The 25931-nt window shown below is 37.9% G+C and overlaps 1 protein-coding gene across 50 annotated transcripts in view; it reads right to left on the reverse strand.

The window, feature by feature from the left end:
- Nucleotides 1-20385: 20385 nt before the first annotated feature.
- The window catches only part of LOC122884291 (neurexin-1a), a 252116-nt gene continuing 246570 nt past the window's right edge, over nucleotides 20386-25931 (reverse strand). For all 50 annotated transcript variants that reach the window (XM_044214026.1, XM_044214039.1, XM_044214027.1 and 47 more), the window contains one exon: nucleotides 20386-22249. In XM_044214026.1, coding sequence (XP_044069961.1) covers nucleotides 21945-22249 — 305 coding nt within the window. In that variant the 3' untranslated portion in view covers nucleotides 20386-21944. The remainder of the gene's footprint in view (nucleotides 22250-25931) is intronic.

Here is a 25931-nt window from a genome sequence, read left to right on the forward strand (position 1 = left end):
CTCTAAATGATATGTTATAAAAAATACATAATCGACATGTAATATACATATATAATTCAGAGAAATGGACCCAGCCTGGCTTCTGATGAGTTTTCATTTCATCAGAAAGGGCAGTTATCCGCAAGATGTCCAAGATCAGAGTTCATAATACATGCATGAACACATGTTGTGTCTATACTCATGTAGACTATACTGTACAGAATATTTCCACATAATACCTCCCTGATATTTGTTTTTATATATTTTGGGATATTTTTAGATTTGCTTCCTCCTGGGAAGCATCAGGCTTGTCACGACGGTGTTGAAAATGTGTCACTATTCTCATTTTTCTGTGGCTCTGAGAGCAGGACTGAACAGCAGCAGATGATGTTAGTTTCTGTATTTTGTCATATGTAACATTTTGTACACAAAAGGCTTATTTGTTGTACATGAAAAAAAAAGTCTGGCTTTCTATTAATTAATGCAAACCATGCAGGCTTCTCGTGCACCTAAGACATCTTGTTGATCTTGTTCATCTTGTGATGATGGTATCAGATGACTTGTTCACAGTATTGTGTGTTAAGCACATTTGATGTACATTATTAGGGGGAAAAAGGAATCAGTATAATTGATGCAGGTCTCCAACTGACCGTTCGCTAATCCCTGCCACCTTGTTACTGTTGCTATGCCCTTCAAGCTTTCCATTCTAGCAGGATACAGGGAGTTTACAATGAAAACAGTGGCAGATTTACCACACCACATTTGTAGTAATTTCTGAAACAATTGGGCTTCAATTCCACACAAAAGTAAACAAAAGCAGGGTTTTCATCTCTAGCCAAACACCATCAGTTTTGTCAACTGAAATGACGACTCTAGCTGGCAGATTTTATCAGCTGTAGCTGGCTATCTAATTAATTAAAAATTGGTTGAAAACTTGCTTTTCTGGCTGACTCGTTTTAATATGAGAATGCTAAAAGAGTGAGGCTGACTGAGCTAAAGCTGCATGTCTCAGGCAAAAAGTCAGTATTCTCACCAGCTGATGATCTTTGCAGAAAATAGTAGAAATAAAAGAGTAGCAATGTTCTTGTATTGTCGTGTAGAGCTTGTTAGCCCCAGAACAGTATTATAAACAGAAATGTAATTAAAATTGTATTTGGATGGTTTGGATGCTTACTATAGGAACATGTATTTGGACAAGCAACACAGAGGTTACATTTCTGCTTTATTATTCATGTTTTCTCTCACACTCTGACAAGACAAAGGCTTTGAGGATGAGGTCTAATCTTTGTTTGGCAAACTTAACGCTATCATGGGTAATGACTTCGGCTGGAATTGCTGGAGCGTAAACTTCCCCAACCAAATCAGGAGCAAGACAGATCTGTTAACATTTATAACATCTGGTATAGCATCTTGACTCCCGCGCAGTTGGTGTTCCAGTCCTGTAAAGGTATTTATTTCTACGGTAACCTGTCACCCAAAGTAATGTAAGCTAGCTAATGATATGCTCTTTTGCTTTGGAATTCCACTAGGTTACTAATATAGGTATTAAGCTAGTTAGCCAGGCATGTTAACATATTCATCTTATGCAGAGAAACCCACTGTTTAATCCATTCCTTACATGTTTGAAGTTAAGTTTTTGGTTTTGAAATAGCTGTTTCTAGTTCCTGTGCACCGCTTCAACATGTGCTTAAATCTAAAGCTAGACAGCCTGCTGTGCCTAGTTATGGTTGCTAAGCTATGATTGGACACCCACTATTTGGGCAAGGGTTTTGAGGGATCAGTCAATTTTACATATTGACATCTTTATGTGTCTAACAACTAAGATGGTGGTGGATGTTTGTGTGTCTCTGTGCGTTTGTTTTCATGTGTGTAAGTGCGCATATGTTTGTAAGTGGGCATAAGAGAGTGTGATGAGAAGTTGCTGTTGTCTCGTCCCACATATGTTTGGCATGGAGCCGTTCTGCTCAGCAGAGGCTCGTAGAGCAGAAAACACAGACTGGACTGGTACATTTGGGACAAAATTATACTGCAAGGCATTGTATCAATTAGATAGATGAATGACCATGGGTTTTAATTAGAACAGTGGATACACATTCTACTTCATTATTCAGTGGAACCAAACTAATTCTGCTGCCCAACAGCAGCGAGGAGCCCGGCTGCTCCATCAGCACTCTGCCTCTGATAAGAGCACTGGGGCTTTGAAAGGTGGTGACATAAAGAGGAATAATACGTTCTCATCAGAAGGAGGAAAAAATCCTGAAAGAATGCATAAAACTGGGTAGAGAACCACAATACTGGAGTTTCTGTATAGCATGTCTGTGGTCTTTCCTCTCATTGTCCTAAATGATAACAAACTTTGAGGACCTCAAAACCCATATAATGTGTTTTGAAATGAATGTAGTGCACATCCCTTGAACATAAACTTAAGTCACCGCAGTGGCTGGTTGAGGACAGAGAGTTATTTTGCATCAGCTTAAAATGTGATTTTGTATTTCAGGCTAAACATTGATTAATCACCTCCTATACACAGAGAGTATTCACAAGTCTATACACAACACCAGAATTTTATTAAAGCCAAAAAAAGCACAAAGTTGTCTCACAGCTGGTAACAGGGATGTCATTTTACATAGAAATTGGGTTTCCCAATGACAGAGAAACCTGTGATGTGGTGGCACATACAGCAACAGTGCAGTGTGCAGCCAGTGATCTTTGAAGTCCCACTCATAGTAAATTAATTTTGAGGATGCTGTAAGCGGCCAATAGCTCTGTCCCTCTCTAAAAACAGTCAAACAAGGTCTGACATTTGCTGAAAATCCAAAGCATGGTCAGGTTTGTTTTAAAATCTGTTATATGAATGTCATATGAATATAAAATGGATTGCTCATGTGAATAAATGTATTAGTCACCCATTGTTCCTCCTTTTTAGTTCTTGAAAGCAGTAGATTTTAACATTATTCATATAACATTTCTGTTTCACCTCAACCATTATTGCATAAAAAAACCTCACAATAACTCAACTTCTTGTGTGAATGATCACGTTGTTTTAGTGACTAGTTTGTTTTGGTCATCCTCGATCAAATCCAATTATTAAATTTCCACATTTCCACCCTGACAGATTTTTCTGACTTTTCTCATTTAAGCTATTTCAATCAACTCAGAGAAAAATGACTAATTTTGACTACAATGACTCTGGGGATTAGGGTAGGATATAGGTTTGGATAATCACTTCAATATATTACAAACTACACTCTATGATTACAAAGGGTGATTACAACTTACTTATCCAATTACACAATTTTATTGTTGCTGCTGAAATAATAATTGGCCATATCAATGCCTATATTAATGATGGAGAAATAGCATTGCTGTATTAATATGTAACTACTAAATGTAACTAATAACTGCGAACTGGTTCCGTCACATCTCATTCATGCACAGTCTGACCGGCGTTATGCATCACTGACCCACTGCATTTCCTTCCATTACTGCAGTATGATGCACGCTGAAAAATTCACTTTAATATGTACTGTGGGTAAACATGCTCCTTTCCGCTACCTTTGTTCGAACACTAATTTGTACCTCAGTAATGGCGGTGTTGTAATAAAGAGCAGCATATGGTCCTGGTCCAGTCTCTGGCATAAAGCGTACTGAGAATATGCTTTTGCTCCATTCACCTCATTTTACAGACAAGTACTTTATTTGATATCAACAACAAGGTTAGATGACACTGTAGGTAATCAGTTGGGAGTCAGTTGATGGCTTTTTAATTGCTCAGCAATGCACCACTATGATGAGAAGCAATAAGCGAGTGCCACAGTGTCCTCTTTGCAAACACAGCACTCCATTACATTCTGGACTCCACTATATTGTAAATGTGACAGGGCTGCTATGCTGCATGATAAAATATAGAGCTACCTCCCCTTCTTTTACAGTTTTCTCTAGTGAATCTGTCAACCAAACAGTTGTCAGTGTTGTTGACACCCTCTGCTCTCCTGTTTTGGCAAAAATGTAAAACATAGCAATGTGAAAACGCTGAGACTGCGATTGCCACCTTCATTTTGTTTTCTCCCTTTTATTTTTTATTTTTGTTAGCTGCAGTTAGCGTCTCGCTAAATTGCACAGTGACCCCAATACCCCACCCCTGCAACACACAGATACACACACACGAATGCACACACATGTTGCTGTCTTGCCCCCAAACAGCATTGAAGGCCCAATAGATATAAACAAGTTAATGCTGCATACGGGAGGCAATTTATTGTTGCTCTTCTGCAGTTATCCACCTAGTTCAAGATCAGAGGGACCTCGTTGATCTAAGCAAGTCCAAAGGTAAGGCTGTGAGGCGGATAAGGTTTCATTCAGATCAAGTGATGTTACAAAAAGGCAGAGAAAGAGGATGAGTTGAGGCTTCCCTTTATCGTGGCACCATGTGAACACAAATGTTTCACAGAAGAACATAACAAGATTGGTGAAACAACTTTCATCTGACTTCCTACATTCCCTGGCAGCCATTCAGAACAGATGATATCCACACCTGTTGTACTGAAGTAACACAAATAACCCTGACAAGTAACATATCATAGGTACGCAAGGCCCCTACTGCATTTGCAATTATGTCTTTGTACTGTAAATCTGACTTTCATACAGCAAAATAGGCAAATGCAGAAAGAGCTTTCCAGACTCTCGACAAGAACAAGGAGTGCAAGAGGAGAAGGTGGTAATGGATCAATGGCAAGAAGGTGGTAATGGATCAATGGCAAGTCTTACAGAATTTGGTGCAACGATATTGATCTCCAAAAAATAAAGGATAGAAAACAACCAACTGGCCTTTTCTTCAAGTAACTTGTCTCATGTGACGTGAGCTTCAAAACATAGGTGAGATCACTGACTGTAGAGTCAGCAACAAATTTGTAGCTTTCTGTTCCATCTTTTCAGTCAGTCAGCCAATTCAAGGGGTCTCCACACAGACTGAGAATGAAATGGTATTTGACCGATTTAAATGGTGGTGAGATCTGTAGAGGAGGCCAGCTAATGCAGTTACAAAACAAAATTTGAATCAGAGATGTATGATCCAAACACAGAGATAATTGAGAAACTGAAAGAACAACTGCTGACTGTGGTCTGTCACCTATTTTGGAGCTCCACTAGGCAGGAAGAGCGTTTTCCCCTGTGACAGTGGTTTCCAAGTTATAGCTACAATATGCAAGTTTTCACTTTGAGGTAGAAAATGTATTGCTAGTCCTGCCCTCCTCCTCCTCAACTGGTCAAGTTCCCACCCCCACACTTGTCACTCATTTTGATGAGCTGTCTACAATGAAACAGCTTCTAGCCTGAGGCTAATGTAACCGGCATCTATAAACCCACCGCAGGTGAAGAAGAAGCAGACATTGGGTGCAGAAAATCTACAACAAAAAACACAGCATTTCTGGTTCCACACTTTTTTTGAACCGTCTGTCATATGTTCAGTTTTTATTCTTTGTCTTTTTACTTTGTGTCAGTGTTGTTGCTACAACTTTCTTCCACTTGATGTTACACTTCAACTCCCTGCTGAAGCGTATACAGCGCCTTATGTACTTATATAGCGCCTTTCTAGTCTTTCTGACTACTCAAAACACTTCACCTACCTATCACATTCAAACACTGATGGCAGAACTGCTCATTAAAGTAACTAATCAGTCAGACACACTCGCACAGCCCTCGGGAGCAATTTGGGGTTCAGTGCCATGCCCAAGGACACTTCAACATGTGGAGTGGGAAAAGCCACACCTTCCGATCGGTGTACAACCCGCTCTACCACTAAGCCACAGTCACCCGCTGAAAAGAAGATGCTAATGTCACAGACAAAATAATTTTGGGAAATATTAGGTCATGAATTGTCATTTGGGCTCATTATGTTGTAGTTTACTTATTGATTACATGCATTATTGTAAGTCATTCTTATTTTGTCATTCTTATATATTCTTGCCATTTTTATAATTCTATTACATAAAATTAAATTATAATAAATTAAAGAATAATGTAAATATTCTTCATGTTGCTGGGATTCTGCCCAGAGCCTAGTCTTAGAAACTCCTCCTGTTGCAAAAATTAAGGAACTGCATACAAATTTGATCAGGTCAGTAATTCTGCATCATCTAATCAGTATGAAAAAGTTTTTTGTTAGTAAATATTTAAGTTACAGATTGACCAACATGCAAACTTCTGTTCATGTAACCAGACCATCTCAATGACTTCTCTGACGTCTGGTGAAATGTTGTTTAGACTTGTGGGCCTTATAATTCATGTCAGTGTGCAAAAACATAGACATTAAGTATTCAATGAAAATAGTTATGTATGTACCTCCAATCTGTAGCATATGTATCAAATAACTGAAGCTAATATTTATCCACAAGAAGCCACATCAGGGATCATAGACCCAACAACTAAATTAGAGACTGCATGTGAGATCCTGTCTAATAAGGACAAGAAACTTACTAGAAAGTATAAGATGATCGCCATTATAATGCACTTCTACATAGAAGTTAGTTAGTAAATATACTGAGATGGCCAAAAGTTAAAAATACTCTCAAGAGTATCTCAAAAAACCTCATGAAACAAATAATACTACAATAATACTACGCTCAGCTGAGAGGTTGTGTCCTGCTGAGTAGAGAGACAGTGTTTGACAAATATTAGCAAAATAATTGATGACAAAACACATTAATGATTGCATTGATTGCACAGACTGGGGATATCCTCATTAGATGGGCTACTTCGGAAAACACCGGAAAACACTGGTGGCAGCAACTTGACGATTGCGTAGGAGGCCTAAGACGTTTATGGGCTTAATGAATGAACGAATGAATGAATTATCTTTATTTACATTGCACTTTTTACAGCAGAGCTATCTCTAAGCCGCATTGCAAACACACACTAAAACAGGCAATGTAGTCAAAATAACAGGCCAATGATATATTAAGAAAATGTAGTTAGTAAATTGTTTATGCAAATGAATGTCAGATGCCCCAAATCCCCCCCAGAACCCCCCTAGCTGGCTACTGTTTCCCACTGGCTTGCTACTCCATGTCCTTGTGAGCACTGTTGCCCTGCAAATGTATATGTTATGTATTTTCAACATGATAATTTAAGATAATAATCATTTAATGTGACGTGTTTTTTTCTTATCTTGTTCCAGCGCTGTAGTTTAGAGCAGCCTGATGTGTCACAGCTCGTCTGCAGTGAGGTTGTTCAGAGATTCATATCTGTTACAGGAACTGATGAAGCTCTTAAGATCAGGCTGTCTTCTTGCTCTTGCAGATGTGCACATGCCTGAGTCAGCAAATTTAATTATGCAGTGCCATATGGAGCGTTTGGTCACTGTAGTCCCCAGGGCCAAGAATCCCTGTAAAAGATACCTATAGCACATGGGAGACAGATTCCTGTGTACTTGGCAGGTCACTACATCATGGAAAACAAAGTGAATTAGAGATTGAACTACATAATGGCCAGAAGATCATAGAGCTAATTTCCTGGGTAGAGAGTTAACACTGGCTGGCAATCAAGTAATTCAAATGAAACTGCGAAAACTGCCAACAAAGTGTTTACACTTGTCAACTAATTTACACTCACTTTAAAATAATTTGATTGCAAGGTTTGTTCCTGTGTTGTAATGAAAATAATTACGCTCCCAATTTGAAATGTTTTGGTTAATATTATCATCATTTTGTCCGGAACTCTTGAAACAAATCAAATTCTGTATTTTGTCATATTTTCCCTGCTGTTCAAATAACTGAAAATTTTAGATACAGTATCGTATCTGGGCTGAAAACCAATAACCTGGGAATCTTGTTTTCATAAAACAACACCAGTGAAAGAGTCAGTGTGCCATTCATTGATTTGTATGCCATGCTGTACATATTGTACGCTTGACTGAGGCAAAGACAACTGCAGTCACATGAGGATGCACTTGTGAACAGGGGAGACCTGTTCTATAATTATGGTGACTCAGTGCAATGTTGACTGTGCTCTACGCTGCTTATTTTAAAGAGAGAGGAGGCTATAGCTGAGCATCCTGTTAAACCATGGATAGAAAACAGCCCAGCCTTTATGTTTTCAGGCAGTGATGACTCAATTATGAAGGCAACAACCACCAGAATACAATGCCTTCCCAAGATAAATAATATATTGTGACCTTGTCCTGTACAATAAAAACCACAGGAAGCAAGGGCTTAGATTTCATTTGAACTTGTGGGCACATTACTGATCATCTGCCTACCCCCACCCTTTCCTCACAAGCACTCCCATGCTAAGCAACATCACATAATACAGCAATACCTCTATTAATGTACACCGGAAAGAATTTAGTCCCTGTATTTATCTGAACATTTAAACGATGTATTGTAATTGACGGTTTGCTAAGCCCTGGACCCCTTTGTTACTGCCACTACGCCTGTCAAGCTAGCATAGCATATAACGTTTATGCAGTTTACAATAATAACTGTGGCAGATTTATCACTTGAATCTCGCAGTAATATGAAACAAATCTTTGATTTTACACATAGGTCAAAAGCAGGTTTCTCATCTGTGGCTGCTGAGTATGGATGTATTATTAGATGCTGCTGACTGTAGATTCTGATGGCTGAACTGACGACTGTTGCTAGCAGATTTGATCAGCTGTAGCTAGCTAGCATAAACTAATGCTAACAATAAAACTCCCACGAGTTGGTTAAAACTTTGACTCTAGCTGACTTTTTAATGTTTCCAGCTGATTCATTTTACAACAAGAACCCTAACCATTTAAATATTCACATGATGGCTGCACATGATTCCAGTCCTGAACAGGTATTTTTCTAATGTAACCAATAACATCATTAAATAAGGTAGTTAATCACATATCCCTTTGGAAATATTGCTAGGTTTCTACTTTAGGTAGTAAGCTAACTAGCAGAACATACTTACGATAAAGCAGACACACAAGTTAATTAATCTCTTACACTTTGCTCTTTTGTCTGTGGTCTTGTTAGGGCTAAAAATAAAAGACACCACCCTCCACAGTCTTGAGATACCAAGTATCATTAAAAGTATGGCTCTTATTGAGCACCATTTAGGCATGTGGAGAAAGCTTGGCAGGCCTGTGCCTAGTTACGGTTGCTAAGCTATGGGGTTTAGTAAATTAATTAAACCAATAATCAACTTATCAAGTCTGTACTTTATAAATGGAAAGGAACATTAGTTCTTTTATTCCATGCACACTATTTTTGTACATCTATTTTTCAATCGGGCATAATCAGAGGCAATCCTGAAGATAGGAAGAGAAAAGGTGACATCAAGAAAATTAAAGAGGAAAAAGACTTATACTCTCCTTTGACACAGGTACAATACATTCACAACATCGGCCCTTTTCTTAATCTTTCATTATTATTCACATTATTATTCCGGAATACTGACAGAACCAATGCAAAATAAAACCTCACGTAACATTGATCCAAGGATATTAAATATTGATTTCAGCATTATGATGGATCCCAGAAGCAGAAAATAAATTTCATTTGAAAGAGCATAGGCCTATTTAATTCTACGAACAAAGATCGTACCTGCTGGCACAAATCAATCAGTTGTTCATCATCTTCATCATCACCACCACCACCACCACAACAACGATAATGATCGGCTCTATCCCACAGGCAAAGAGAATGTGACTTGTGCTAATGAGATCCTTCCTCTAAGGCCATGAGAGGAGAGTTGGCTGGCAAAGATAAAGTGCATATGCTCTTCAGATAAGACAAAAGATATGCAGGATGAGGATATTTGCATTATGACCTGTGCAGCTCTTCTTCCTGCTGCAGCTCTAAAATTTCATGGAACATCAGAAATAATTTTAAAAATCTCCCGTCAGTTCCAAGTGAAGGAAGACTTCTCTGATGTCTCTAGAAACTTTGTGGGACAGGAGCTTTGTGCATCACATATCCCCTTCAAGAAAACTCTTGTTTAACTTCGACAAGTGCAGCCTACAAATCCTCAGCTTATTTTATTCTGACACATGGAGAATCTGAAAAATAGACCTGATTTAAATAAAGCATTCTTCAATTTAAAAGCTGTTATTCCAGCATGATAATATTAGATTAAGGTGTGCAACTTAGTTTTTTGTTTAATTTTGGAGCGGAAATGCATACACAAAATCATTATTATACCAAAATCACAAGGCTGTTAATTGCAGGCTGACTACATTCTCACTAACAGTCATTTAGTCTGGCTCTACAATATGTCTGTATTACACACTTCTTCAACATCAGCTTTGCTCTGCTTTTGGCAGCCAACCATTAGAATAGCTTGAGGCTGCTATTAATGATTTATGTTTTTTTTTTATGCTTACTTTAAAATGTGGATAGTGTATATTTTGTTGTATCATTGATAGTTTGTGGTGTTTAATCAATAATTTGTGGAGGTATAAATAAAATAAAACAATAATGCAAAATAACAAATCGAACATTAGCAAGAATCTGCAGTCTGACAATCAGTGCCCCAATGTTCAGATTTCAGTTTCTATCTGAAAGCCTGCAGACTAGTTTTTTTCCTGTGTAGATCTGTCTAATTGATTCCAGATAGTGGCACCATAATACTGGTGGCTACTCTTGAATGCAGCATTCCTTATCACTGCATGTATTTTATTCCTGTAGGTAACTATGGGCAAACATAAGTGACATCATATTGAGATATTTCCAGTGCAGAAACCCTGACAGGTATCTAAAACTTAAGTTTCAGTTTCAACATGGTAAATATCAAATCGCCCATAATCAAATTGCAAGAACGTCTAATCAAATTGCAAAAACTTCTTATAGACTAAATATTGTGCACACATATTCAAAAGTTAAGTCACTGATCCTATTATAGGCAAGCAGAGATTACCTGTTTTCCACTGACAGTAACCTCAGTCCTCTGTAGGCAATGCAGTGTAGCAACAAGACATGTTACATCTGTTGTCACTGCTGTGGCTCTCACTGTTTCAGCTACTGCAGCTCCCTCCACCTACCTGCAAAAACTCATGTAAAAGTTTACTTTTTATTGGATATTAGATTTTCTTTCAAGATAAAAACTCATAAAGTAAACAAGTACTGAACTCAGGTGCATATTGTTATAACTAGACCTGCTTACACAATCTTTTCAATACCTTCTATCCAGCAGAATACCCAGTATTCAATACCAAATATTGATATAACTTTACTCCAGTCACATACAGCCAGCATCGAAATGGAAAAGGGATTTCTGGGAAGGACACAAATACTTGAGGAAGAAGTAAAGGGAGCAGATATAGGTAATATGGTTACAGCTCCAAGAGTCAATTACAACACTTCATTGCAATGTCTGCTGATGTTTGCTGATTTAAGTACAGGGAGTATTCAATTTTTTGTTCCATTCGTTTATCCAAAGCAGTTATTGTGGATCAAAATTCCTGAGTATTTTGAGCACATATCTATTTGGAGAAATGAGTGAGGTCTGAATACCAGTGTGTGAAGGTATTAAGGCCCTGCTGCATGGATGCTGATATGCAGCCTAAATCCTCAGGTATGTCCTCCAACTTGTAGCCAAACTAAGAAACTCCACTTCCTCTTTGTTTTATTTCCATGTCCTTAGAAGTCATATGAAGCAAACTTCATATAAAAGAGAAAAAGAGGGGCGAAAACTGTCACCTTGATGTTTCCACTGCAGTTTTTCATTGAAGCTGGTCTCAGAGGACAAGTGCTAAGGAAAACATCATTATGTGGGGAGAAATGTACTGGTAATAAACCCAAATGGCACTGAGAGGTGCAGTTGTCAACCATGATAAATGGCACCTATGCATCCTGAATGTGTTTGGTGCCCTTGCCATGTTGACTCCGTCTCCTGAGGGCGGGCTCTCGACTGCTGGCTTTGGCCTGGAGCTCCAACCTTAACCCCTCCACTCGGGGCTCAATGCTGACAGGACGGAGGCGGCACTGAGATTGCCAGGAATTCTGACTCACAATGCTTCACTTATTTTCATTCGCGCTGAGGTTAAAATGTGTTGAAAGTGTTATAAAGGAAAATAATCTTTCCTCTGAGAAGGAATTAGGTAGCAAAACCATGCTTTCCTTTTAAATTTGCTACATAACATTAAGGAAAGGCTTGGTTTGTAATTAACACTGCTATATGGGATTTATTTTTACTAGTAACAGTTAACTGTCTCTCATTTCCATCTTATTTATCACTGCTGTAGGTGAAATTCCAAGAATACATACGGTAGCTGGATTAAATTGTGTACCTGCTCATGTTAATGCATAATAAGATGATGCAATTATCACATCCAGGCTTAATTTACATATCTTCCCTTATATCAGTTTTAAATGAAAGTCTTTCGTCTTATCATGATCTGAGGTGTCCAATATTTAAAAATATCAGACATCTCATAAAGTAATGCAAGATGCTGGGCAAATAAAAAGCTTTATGTTGCACCGTTGCCATGAGAAAATGGTATAAAACGTAAAACAAACATACTGAACAATACATGTTTGCAAATAAAGAATGAATCATTTGAAACTAACATAATACCATTGAGGAAAACAACTTCTTTTCATCTTTGAAGAAACTGAAAGGCTTTTGCTCCTTTTCTGCTTCTCTGTACTGTATTGTTAAAGGGATGTGCCTACAAGCATGCACGAGTCATAAATCAACATATTTTGAGAGTAGTTTGGAGACATTGCTCTGTCTCATTCATTTAGCAAAATATCATAAGAGCAGAAATATCTGGCTGTCAACATTTTACACTTTTAAAGAAATTGGGTTCAGTTTCATGTCCATGTGTGCCTTTGGGAGCAAATGTTTGTGTCTTATGGCAATGCTCTGCTTCTCTGATCTATGCTCTTTCCACTCCAGAAACATCTGATACCCAACCAAGTTTCTCTGAGGTCACATTGGGACGTTGGGATCAGTCACAACTTGTATACAAAACCGAGATGCTTCAAGTAACTGTAATCTCTAAAATAAAGTAGATATTAAGGCTAGTTTGTACACAATAATACTTATAAACTTCAAATAGCTCCCATCTTCTTTACAAAGAAAAGGTTGTAATATTCAAGCTATTTAAAGAAATTTGCTATGGAAAAAAACATCATAAGATACAGTATCTCTTAATATAATAAAAACTGGATAGATTTTCAGTGGCAATGCAGGCAATGAGCAACAACCCCAATCACCATGAAAATATTTAGTAATTAGGTATTAAAGAACAGCTGGAATTTCAACATTTAAAAACAGAATGTGTTTCACAAGCACAATAACTTTTCTGCAATGTTAAAAAAAGAACACAGTTTCAAACCAAGCATTACAGAAAGTTAGAAGTTGTTTTGTGGTTAGGCAGCCTCACTAAATGGGTGCTTACAGATGCACCGAACGTTCTGGGTGAGCGCACTGTTTTTAGATTGTGTGCCTGTAAGATGAATGCTCCTTGGTAATCTTGTAAGACTAAACACTTTTGCTGCATGAACTCCGATTCATTTTCATTTGATTCGGAACATTAATATTAAATTGTACCTTCTGATCCATGCGTAATTATATCTACTTTAACCTGGTCAACGAGAGTAGCTTCTATTAAGCAATGTTGATTCATTGCAGACCAGCATGGGCTTTCTAAACAAATACTGAATAAATGAAATGGAAACTGATGTAGTCTGGTGTACTGCTGTGAAATAGAATCCACAAGACGTGTCTCAAGTTCGGGGAGAGGGCATGAAAACAGGAAAATGGATGATTATAGAGAAGGCGAATTACATTAGTGTGTCGAATTAAAGAGACGTCTGGTATATCCAGCTGAGATAGAAGCAAAGAGCCTGAGTGAGAGAGGGAAAATGGCATGAGATGAATGCAAAATACAGGGACAAAGACATTGTGTGTGAGAGTGAGAGATGCAGGGGGAAGGATGAGAGGATAGGATAAGCAGGTTGCTAAAAATACCTCCCCACCCTATAAGTTTTAGTCTATTGGCATAGACGATGCGTGCTGAAATAAAACTGTGAGCTTGTTAGTGTTCTTTCATTATTCCCTGATGTTTGTGTACAGCATATACAGTGTACTCCAGGAGGGGAAAAGGCTTGAATGAGTTGCTGGCTAGTGGAAAAGAACTAAAGTGCACAATCATCCCACTGAGAGCAAAATAAGGAAAACAACATTAAAATTACATCATTAAGGATCTCTATGCAATCAAAACATAAAAACTGTCTGGGTCCAATATCTGAAATGATAAACTTGTCAGCTTGGTAGATATTTGACCACTAGCAGTGCTGTACTTCAGAGCAGCAGCTTGTTGCGATAAGCAGGTCCTTATATTGTTCGTATGGACAAACATCAGGACACTTCCTTGCAATTTCTGCATTTTTGATTAGGGCGCCAATACATCATATACCATATAATCAACAGTTGGCGGCAGCAATGTTCCGTAAAAGAGATGAAGAAGAAGACCTTGGGTCGATGCATATATTGCAGGTTCTAAAACACACAAAAAAGGCTTTGTGAATGTTTTACAAGAACAATTTTGAATGTAAACAAAACCTGTTTGTTTACAATGTAAACACCATAGGGTACCTTTAGTTTTCAACTTTTCCCTCACTTTTGGGGAAAATCCCACCAGTCTGAAAGTGTTCCACAAATGCATTGGCCTTCAAAATTTCATTTGAGATTCCTCCATGCTGACGACATGAGATGCTCCCTCCCAGCATCCCAGAGGCAGAACATGCATTAAGCATGATCAGCTCGGCCTTGAAACACTCTGACTTATAGATTCTAGCTGTGTCGTGGTGAAGATATACTGTAAGTTATGGAGAGCATTACAGTATTTATTGTCAGTGGACAGCTTTGCCAGCTTGTTGTGAAACAAGTGAATAAATCTGCTGACAACATTTACAGGTGGTAAAACACAGATATAATATTCTTTCTCTCTTGCTGTCAGATATTTTATTCACTTTAAGTTGCTCTCTTAATTCCATTATTTTTTTTTAAGGTTTAAAAAAATCTCATGATTTTCTGATTTTCTCTGTGAAATAATTGTTGGGCTAACACTCCATTAGTAGCGTAAGACTTTTTGTGTCTATGAAATGGTCCAAAGATGTGTTTAGATGTCCTGTGACCTGGATGACTGAGCATGCTCATATATTGCTGCACATTTTGGGGTGAACACCCAGAGAATAGAGCAGGAATGCAAAAAAGAAATTACATGCTCACATAATATGCTCATGTTTAGAAGGTATAATGTTCAACATCTTAATTTAGTGTGTTAGCATGCTAACTAGCAAATGATTTAATTTTAATTAGCATTAAACACAAAGTACAGTATAGGATGACGGGAATGTCATTAGTTTTGCAGGTGTTTGGTCATAAACCAAAGTACTGGAAACATGTAATGGTGATAGAATGATAATGGTGATAAAAGTCAGGGGGTTACCAAAGTGATGGCATTTCATCCTGAGAGGGACATGAACATCTGTAGCAAATTTCATGTCAGTCCATCCAATAGCTGTTGAGATATTTCAGTTTGGACAAAAGAGAGGCACCATCAGGAATCTTGGATCACCTAAATGCTCCAAGATGCCAACATCATGGACCCCAAACAGTGTACGCCCGGGCTTCACTATGAAAGTATGCAGAATGCTCAGTAACACTGCTAACACACTCACTGTGTGAGACAGGTCCACTTTACCACTGATGCCCTAATGCAGAGAAAAGACCAGATACTCCAGATGTTGCCAACAAAGATCCCCACTGAGATCAGGGAAAGTTTCTGAATTCACTAAACATACACACTTACTTGTAGCCCAACAGAGCATGAGTAAGAAGAGACAAATAATAAAGTTCTACACTTAACTGTCACGGTTCAGTAACACTGAAAGGGCAGAGAGTAAACCTGGAGGTGGAAGGACAACAGTGGGACTTACCCAGACAGAGAGAGAATTGGTAGCCAAGAAGTTAAATGTGCCAGTGGCAAATCTTAACACAGCTATTGAATCAGCTAAAACATTAACATAGCAGAGGCAGAGGACCGGAGTAGGACATTGATAGGAGCTTACAGACCCATCTTATCAACAAGGTTTGAGAGTTAGAACTGGACACAGATGAAAACATGGTGTACTATCAAGTCATATCACATGTACTATGGGTACTATCATATAGAATACATTACATGTGAACTGCTGAGGAAGTAGACCATGAAAAAAATGGTTGCCACAGCATAATGTAGCAAAATGGATCTGAGCCCAGATCAGGTATTTGCCCTGCTCAACCTTGCCTGAACACAACCTACTGAAAGTACAAGGCTGGTTTGAACAGACAGAAACACAGCTGCACTGTGGGTTCACTGGAGTCTCATAGTGTACACTCCACAACAGTGCCACATGGAGGAAGGAGAGCTTTAAACTACCTCTAGGGACCAGCAGCCTTTTGGTTAAGATGCTGTATGTGGAGGTCAAGATAAAAATCCAGGAACTGCAAATCTTCATGGAAAAGATGAACTCAGTGGAAAGCAACATGAATAACATATTTATTACATGTGTAGCCAGGTAAACACAGGAGCATCCTCAGAAAACACAGCACTCTTGTGCTCTTCAAAACCAAAACAATACATTAAGACAGATACATATGCAGCCAGAAGAAAACAGAAAATGCTGATGGTTTGAAAGAGGAGTGAGGAATGATAATAATAACGTGAAACTGGAACAACTGTCCTTGAACAGAGGGGGGAGTGAAGGTGGGATGGTGGTGGATCTGCGATACCACTTAACAGCTACCTAAAAATGCTGTCCTGACATGTTTTCTCAGGTGATGTCAAAACATTTCACACTGATAATCATTTGAAATCTGAAGACTCTCACATGACTGCCATGTGACCTGTACAACTCATGTGTGACCTCAGTGACTCTCATGTGACAACAAGGTGTGCATGAGATCGAAGGGACTCCTGTACAGTCAGTAGAAGTGCTGCAGCCTCTTGAATGAATGAATGATGAAATGTCCTTTTACTTTTACTTTTATTTCAGTCATTTTGGCTAAAATACGTGCCAGTTCCATAACATCCTGGACTCAATCTTTTTTCTGGCCTGTGATCAGATCCCAAATTCTTATGCCCATACCATAAATGGTTTACCTTTGCATTATATTTTCAACAGCGTGAAAGCAGGTCCACAAGGATTATACAGAAATGATTTTATCATTTATGTATTTTCATATGTTTTAGGTATATTTTCCCTTAACTGCTTTAATTTTGTTGATGGAATATGAGTAATTGGGTTTATAATGACGTCTGAGGATTATTAGTCCTATTAGAAATATTTTGATGTCCTATGTTGTCTATTTATGGTCAGGACAAACACTAATTCATGTGGATAGATACTTCAAAGGGATCTCCCTCTGTCCTCATTGTGCCTAAAAGCAATCCTAATATGTAATAACTGAAACACAAGACTTTGACCACCATAGTCAAACTAGTTGTTTAATGTATGAATTTTAGTCTTAATATTGTTTTTGTCACCTCTATCTGGATATTCAAGCAATCCCTTAAGATTGGCAACCCGTTGTGGTTGGCATATTTGCTCTAAAATACTGGTATTCCAGCCTATCATTACTTTAACGATTTCATGTTTTTCCTCCTGTCGGTCACATTTGCGTCAAATTTGAGATTAAACGTTTCCCATGAGGACATCTGACAGAAATAACAATCATTCAACATAATGAAAATGAGGTCAAATGTACACATAATCAGTGTGAGTGAGCTTTTGCAGCAAAACAAAAGCAGCCTTTTCTCCTCAAAAACTAAAATGTGCTGTGCTTCTTCATGTAAAAGATGTTGTTATGATCGCATTTCCTTGACAAAACATGTGAGAACTGCTAAACCGTGCATACGTATAAGCAGAAATTCACACGGACATTCAGCTTACTTTCTAGTTTGCCAAGATATGCTGTTGTTGTGCTGTTAGCTATAGTAGCAGGAGAGTTGTGAGTATCGCTGCCTGGAGCTGCTGTGCTGCTCTGGGAAACCAACTTGTCCTCTCTGGCTGTTAGCTAAGCAGCAGCAACTGTGGCGACAGTTTGCTAACCCACAACCTAGCTAACGTTAGTTACATTACTTGCAGGGTCGCTGTTCCCTATATATCATGGTATTTGTCACGATATTGGATTTCTCCAGAATCACACACCCCACTATTAATATCATTGAGAATTATTATTTTTTTATTCGTTTGAAAGCACATTTTCAGGGACTTTCACAATTGTATTTCATCTTCTCACCAGTACTTGTAGCACCACACCAACGTAGAACCTTGCATTTTTTTAAACACTGCTATTTTTAATCTGATCGCGACCTAATGTGTGATATTGTGTGAGCTGCTGAAGTGTCCTTGATCAGACTCAGCCAAGAGGAATTTCCATATGGAGATCAGTAACATGTCACACATTATCACATTAGAAAGCTGCTTGAGCAGCTGATGAAGCACTGTGACAGTCGGGTGGACTCTCTTGAGAAACCATCTGTTTGCTGCATGGGTTTAAGTCCAGCTCATAGTGTGTCACACCTTTGTGCTTTTATTCCTGTTCATCGATACCTTCTGAAAATCAAACCAAGACTTCAATACAGGACGTGAACTAAGAAGTGAGAGTTTTTTGTGTTGTTTGTCTTTGTTCTGTAGACCTGTAATTTGCTCTGTATTTATTGCTGCTCATGTCTGTGTTCTGTTTATATCCGTCTGAGCTCTGTTTTTACTGTAATTGACATGCCTTACATCATGATTATTGTTTTAAACTTGTTTCTTGCTTTTAGATTGACTTTCGGCTGCCAACTTCACACCTGGCCAGGGACTACATATGAAAATTTGCCTTCTGGCTAACTCTGGCATATTTACAGTAATGTTTATTAATATGCACTGTCCCTGACAAATTAACTGAATAAAAAAAAGAGAAGCAAAGTTTCAGTTGAACTATAGATTAATCAATCTATAGAAGTACCTCTTTCTGCTACCTTTGTCTCTGTTCGCACACTTGTAGAGATTTACCCTGTGTGTCGAGTGATGCTTAAATGTCAAGTACTGTATCTGATCCTTGGTCAGACTATCACTAGACTTTGTGTGGTTGAGAGTTTGCAACTTCAATTTAAAGTCAAGTAATAGCTTAGTGCTCAAAGTTAATTTAGCCAGACGAGTATGGCGGTGCCTAATCTGACAAGGTGCACATCTAGAGATAATAACTAACATGGTGTCTGGATACGTGTCTTCAATTTTATAGAACAGAGTTTAAAATACGTTTAAAAGTAATAAATATAGTGCTTCAAAATGCCCTAAACATGTCTTCAAAGTTAAATTTTTTATTTATTTCATATTTTTTATTTCATTTTACCAAAATCATATGGGTAAAAAAATGCAGTTCATCCCAAAACCAAAAATACATATTTTAGATTGTTTTAGTGTGAGTTGCCGAGTTTTGGAGATATCGGCCGTAGAGTTGTCTGTGTTTTTTGAATATAATGGGACTATATGGCACACTATAGCTTGTGGTGATCAAAGCACCAAAAAAAAAAACAAACCTGGTGGATAGCCTGTTTGGAAAATTTAGCTACCACTGTAGATTTTTACATGTACAATCAAGCCTAAACTTCTAGTGTGAATGTGACACTGGACTGATTATATAGCATGTACTAAAAATCATATAATGCATGAATAGATGGAATGGTTGGCCCACCAAGAACCAAAATAATATATAAACAGAGATGAACCAGCTAAAAACCCCAGAAGTCAGTACTAATGCTTAAAGGGGAACTCCGCCGATTTTGCACATCAAAGTCTGTTTACAGGTCTTGGGGAGTACTACTGCATATGTGAAAAATGTTGTACAAAGCCTTTTGTGGCTCCAGAGGGAGCTGTGTGAAGTCTGATAAACATCCTCAAGTGATGTCACCTGAGTCAGCGTTGGTTGGGTCTGCAGACTGTAAGTTTGAAACTGAAAGAAGAACTGGGGGTGTATAGATGGAAAGAAGAAGTGAGGTTACCAGACCTCTGTAGCCCACTCCTCATCTGCTTGAGGCTAGCGACTCAGAGCTACATTAGCCGTTACTAGCATAATACACCCGAATATCTGACCGAACTGTCTGCGATTGAGTTGCATTGTGGGTAATGTGGGCCCCAGGTTTTGACAAGGAAGAGTCGGTGGAGTACTCTTTTAATGATGTAAAGAGTGTTTGCTTGATGACAAAATGAAAATCATAATACCTGCATGTTTCTCTGATACATTTTGTCAATAGACTGGTTTAAGTTCACTTAGGTAATATTTTATTCATTTGATTTTTCAAAACTAGTTTTTATAATTAATTTTTTACGTGGAGTACAAGAAGAATTACAATTGAACATAAAACACCCAAGTAAAAATAAAAGAGGAGCAAACAAAGAGAATTTATAATCATCATTTATAGTTCATGGTCATTTTCCTCATACTCATTCCAAGTACAGGTCTCTGGAAAGCAGAATTGACTGACAGAATGACAGAACAAACACAGAACAGTTGAAACGGAGACTTATTTGAGCTATTCTCCTCTGGTTTTGCATCAGCCCAAGCACACATTGGTCAATCTTATAATACCACTTGGAAACACACACAGTAAGTTAATTTATCTTAATCATTGTCATCATCCATCATCAGCATCATCATCACTCATAACCTTGGTCTTCATTCTCACTCATGTAAGTCAGGATTGAGGAGGAAGGCAGTGATTCTACCAGTATCCTTAAAAGAGAGCCACACAAGTTGTCATGCCACGCTATCAACGCCTTGTGCAGTTTTTGGGAACGGTTAGGCTACTACTGGTCCGGGATTTATCTATCTCAGGTTGGCATTTGTATAAAAACTATATAGGAACACATGTAAAAACAGGGGGGAATCAAATTATTATCCAACTGGAAAAAAAGCTGATGTCTTCATAAAATCTTCTATGTCTAGCAACACTTAATAACACTTATGTCTTCTTTTTGTCCGTTTTTTTAAGTTTTATTCCAAAATGGTTGAGGAGCAGTTATAGTTTGCATCATCTATACAACAGGCTATAAAACACCACTTTGTCACAGTCCAGAAAGCACATATAGATGTGGTTTTACTGTATATAAACATATGTACTGTAATAAGATAATTTTGCGTGCATGGCTCCCCATTGATCACGTTTGAGACATCCCCTTGATTCTGAGGAAACTCTCCTTTGAGTTCACATGATGTGAAAACGAAGGCCTCCAGATTTCTTACTGGCACAATGGACATATTCTTCTTTTAAATCATAGTCTTTCAAGAGAAACTGCCATCCATTCTCATCTTCGCACTGGGGCAGCTCAGTCAGCCAGGTATTAGTCTTTGCCGGCCATCACTGCCTCGTCAGTGAGCACTTCCATCAAGGATTTTTTTCTCTCTGAATTCACTGTCACCTGATTTTTTTTTTCTCTTCATCCACAGTAAATGTTTGGCATATTGTATGTATGTATTTATTTTATGCATTGTGTCATTTTCTGTAGAAAAAGTCTCAACAACACAAACACAGGCAATGTAAATGAAAACATTAAATCTGTAATGCGGAATCCCTTTGCAAAGTGCATCTGTGCTCCTCTGTTTACCCGAAACAAGGGAGTTAGATCACATTATCAAGGCCAAGGAAACAAGTCACAGATGGGTTAATGTTGTTTGGTTGACATGTTAGATATGTTTCCAGTTCATTTTCAACTGGTTGCCAGAGCCATTTTTCCATCAGTCTCTTTCTGGACAGTACATTTTTTCCACTGTCTTGAGTGCTTGTGTCTAAATAAAGTTATTTTTTCATTCTTCATATTTACTTTTCAGAGCTTTGTCTTATAGGAAAAAATGACTAAATAATGTTCATCTTTGTTATTATACTGTACACATGTTGTCCTGATTTGTCTTTTTGATAAATGTTTAAGTTGGTCTGGCAAAGACCAAAGCTTTGACAATCACACGTAGTACTCCTTGTCCTTGTTCTTCTTGTTCTTGCTTGAGGTTTTTGCAGTGTTGACTGGTTTCTCTTTGACGACGGTGCCGTTGGACTGCGCTGAGTTGCTGATGTAGTTGCGACTCTCGTCCACGTGGTACGAACCTTCGTCTCTGTTCCGGTATTTGTACATAGCGTAAAGCAGGATGAGAATACACAGTGCCGCTGCAGCTACAATGCCAACCACCATCCCGGTCGTGCTGCTGGACTCCCGGAAGACCTCCGACGTGCCTGGGTAACCCTTCGGTCCAGCGCCGGTGGGATTGGCTGCAAGGGAGACAGAGATATAATTACCACAAATGTACTAATATCACCATCTTTTACATTTTATCATTATTATTATTATTACTAGATTTATGGTAGTTAATTAATGCATTTCTTCTTTGTATGTGTGGATCAATATCACAGTTTAATGTTGAGTGATGCTGATAGGATTGGCTTTCCTGCTTAATAGAAGAGCATGCAGTTACACAGTGAAGAGACAACAAACAACGTATATCATTAATGATGCTAAATAAAATGGCATATAATGGTGAGGATGACAGGGTCCCAGTCAAATTCTTTTTGTCTAACTTAGATTGCAAAAGTATATACAAATAGTAGAATCTGAATCTTAAAGCCTTTAATAATCCCATGGGTATGCAAGCTAAAACTCACAGTTAAATGAGACACAAATACCCCATTTCATGGATTTTCTAAAAACTCCTAAAGACTATCAGTCACAGAATCCAATATTACTCCACAAAGTATATTGAAATGCCACACAGGGATTCATGCAGCACCCTGATGAAATTAAAGTATCTATTTCAATGAATGTAGGAGCTGGACATTTTCGTAGACTTTGCCTTAAGTACATGCCATTTTACCTAATCTACCGCCTACCGACATTTTAATTCCTGCAGAAGATTATTCTGATTATTCAATATACTATTTTCAGTTTAAAATTCCCTAATTATTGATATTTATTCATACTTCTATTACTGCTGTGCAATATCCTCCGTCTCATTATAATCTTAATAAGCTACATTTAACTTGACAGTTCATGCACTATTACTTTATGCCGTATTATTATCATCAACCGGTAAACCCACTTTGTATTTCACACTTATTTTGGTACTTAATTTATCTGACCTGTATTATAGTGTATTATATTTTTTGCTTAGTACTTCTATTCCTGTGTGCACTGACATGATAGTGAGCTGCTGCAACAAAAGAGTTTCCCCTCGGGGATCAATAAAGTGTTTCTGATTCTGATTCGGATGACATTCACTGAACTGTAATTGTTCATATATGGGAGAGTGAAAGGTGATATTCTGTAAGATAGAGATTTGCTAAATTCAGAAGCAAAGCTGACAAGAAGACTAATGTGATAATGATTCATTAAGAAGCACAGTTAAAAGCTCGCAGATCATTACGTGTTTTACAGCACAGTCATGAATGAACAGACCGCATTTCCAGCATTCACTATATATCCAAACAGCATGACTGTATCACATAGTCTGCGAAATTAAATCCTTCAGAGAGAAACAATTCTTCAATTGACTCAGCAGATTTTGCCAAAGGCTGTCCCCACTTCTGTTCTGAAATGGTGCCATTCAATGGAGCATATTCTGAAAACACGTCAGCCCCCTGATATTATTCAGTCCTCCTGGCACATCTCTCTGTGTGTTTTTGTAGCAGTCATCATTTCTGCTTAAGCCCTCTTTGTTGCATTTGTAAAATCCAAACACTCAACACTAACATTTGGAAATGAAAGCACTCTGGTTCCGCTGGATTGGGGCGAAAAATATTTGAAGGATTTTACAGCTGGGTTCAGATCATAGTTATGTTGACGTGAAGATGTTATGCTTCGATTTGCATTTACACTGGACAAACTAACAATAACAGTAGAAACATAAATAGCTGTGTTGACATGTAGATCTGAAATATTTCCTCTGTGTTGACTGGACAGTTATGTTAAATGTATTTTGCAAGCTTTGCAGTATTCCACTTCACTTCTGCTTCTTGTCCTTGGCCACAGAGTGCTGAAACACTCTTACGGAGTGATGCTCTGAATATACTGTCGCAATGGGAATCCTGTACTCTGAAGCAATATACTGTATAAACTACTTTGTTACTCCATTTAAATGACCTTTAGTATGGTCTAGTACATTTCACGTTTATTAATCTCATAGGTATTTCCTCAATGGTCGGGTATGCGATTCTAATCCAATACACGTCTTTTTGTCAAATTTCAGCGAATATCTCCTCACGGTCTGCTAGCTGTCCGTTTAGTGTGTGCGCTGAAAAAATCCAGTGCTTGGACACAGCCCTGGCTCTGTAAATAGGAAACAAACAAAGTGCCTCGGACCGAGCCACACAACACTATTCCAGCCATGATTTATGTGTTAGGTAACATTAAATGACATGCCCACCGACATTCAGCTAACTTTCTAGTTTGCCAAGATATGCTGCATAGGTAGGTGGGTGGGTAGGTAAACAGGCAGGTAAGCCAGCCAATCATTTCATTAGGGCTTATTACAGGATTGCAACAGCCACAGATACCAGATATTTTTAATTTCTTTCCCCAGAGCATTTGTTTTTTTATTGATTGCTGTCGGGATGTAAAGAGAATTTCAACAAATATAACAACAAATGCTTCTGAAATACATTACCTACCCTAGCTTTAAATATTAAATATTAATTATTATGAACACTGGAGATTTCATTTTGAAGGTCAATTGCTAGTAGAGGGTGTAGGCACAACGATAAAAAGAACCTCTCTTTCCAAATACGACTTGGTTCCCTTCGTTCGTACCAAAGGGCCATTGAAAAGAATCTGATCGTTCGCGAATGTAACATCACTAGTTAGTATCAAGAAATGCTGTACTATCAAGGTGTGTATTACCTGGTGAAATTAAATGGGGTTAAAGCTGCATTTCATGTATGTTTTGCACTGACTGCTTTTGTCAAACTTTATGTTGTTTGTAGCTGAAAGTTAAGTATGTCTACCTGTAGCACAATATCAGAGATTCATTTTGTTAAGTTAAGGTAAAAAATGTAATTTATTGTTGGAGTATAAAAATACATTTTTAGTCTGATATTTAATATATAATACCTGTGGTCAGGAGGATATTAAAAGATGGATATGTTTTCATTTTTGTTTTCCTTCTTTAGCTCTTATGGTGTGTTTACAGTGTGTTCATTGAGCTACAGTACCGTATATATTCTACAACATTAAAGCTTTTGTTACCCAACAGTTTGTAGAGTTAGACTATCATTCAGTTGGGGTCGCTATTCTCCCCAGTACCAATTGAATGAACGCTCATTATATATTGAAACTTAAACTTTGGTTAAGAGATGGGTATATGAGCTCATGAACAGAAACTAATGGCATATACATTATTAGTAACTACAATATTCATCTGAAATATTCATTCATGTTCATTCAAAGTAATTTGATTTTACATTTACAATGACAGGTGTCAATATTTTATATTTAAATAAAAAGGGTATTTAATATTTATTGAAATTAATTTGACACCTGCCGTCCCTCACGTCCCATTTTGCTGTCCCACTTCTCTCACTACTTTTTTTCTAGAGCATTTTGGTTGTTAGAAAACAATTGCATTCTTCAGCTTTATTTTTATCAAACCAGCTTTAAAAAAACATTTCACTCTAAAACAAAAACCATGACATTGTCTCCTCATTATATCAATCCTTTGATCTTGGCCAGTCAGAGTAATATATCCACACAAGTAACTCTAGAACTCAGTATCCATAATAGAGAGCAACTCGCTATTCTATCTTACATCAAAAGGAAAAGACATGGAAAACAAAATGTTGCTGCTATTGAAGTTCATCATAATCACCTTGTCATCTTATCAAATCCTTATTTTATGACAGACTAACTACTCTGAGCGTGAGCAACGACGTCTTGTTCTCGTTGTATAAAAAGGTTGTTTCTCCC

The sequence above is a fragment of the Siniperca chuatsi genome, linkage group LG11, assembly GCF_020085105.1.
Source record: "Siniperca chuatsi isolate FFG_IHB_CAS linkage group LG11, ASM2008510v1, whole genome shotgun sequence".
Classification (NCBI taxonomy): domain Eukaryota; kingdom Metazoa; phylum Chordata; class Actinopteri; order Centrarchiformes; family Sinipercidae; genus Siniperca; species Siniperca chuatsi.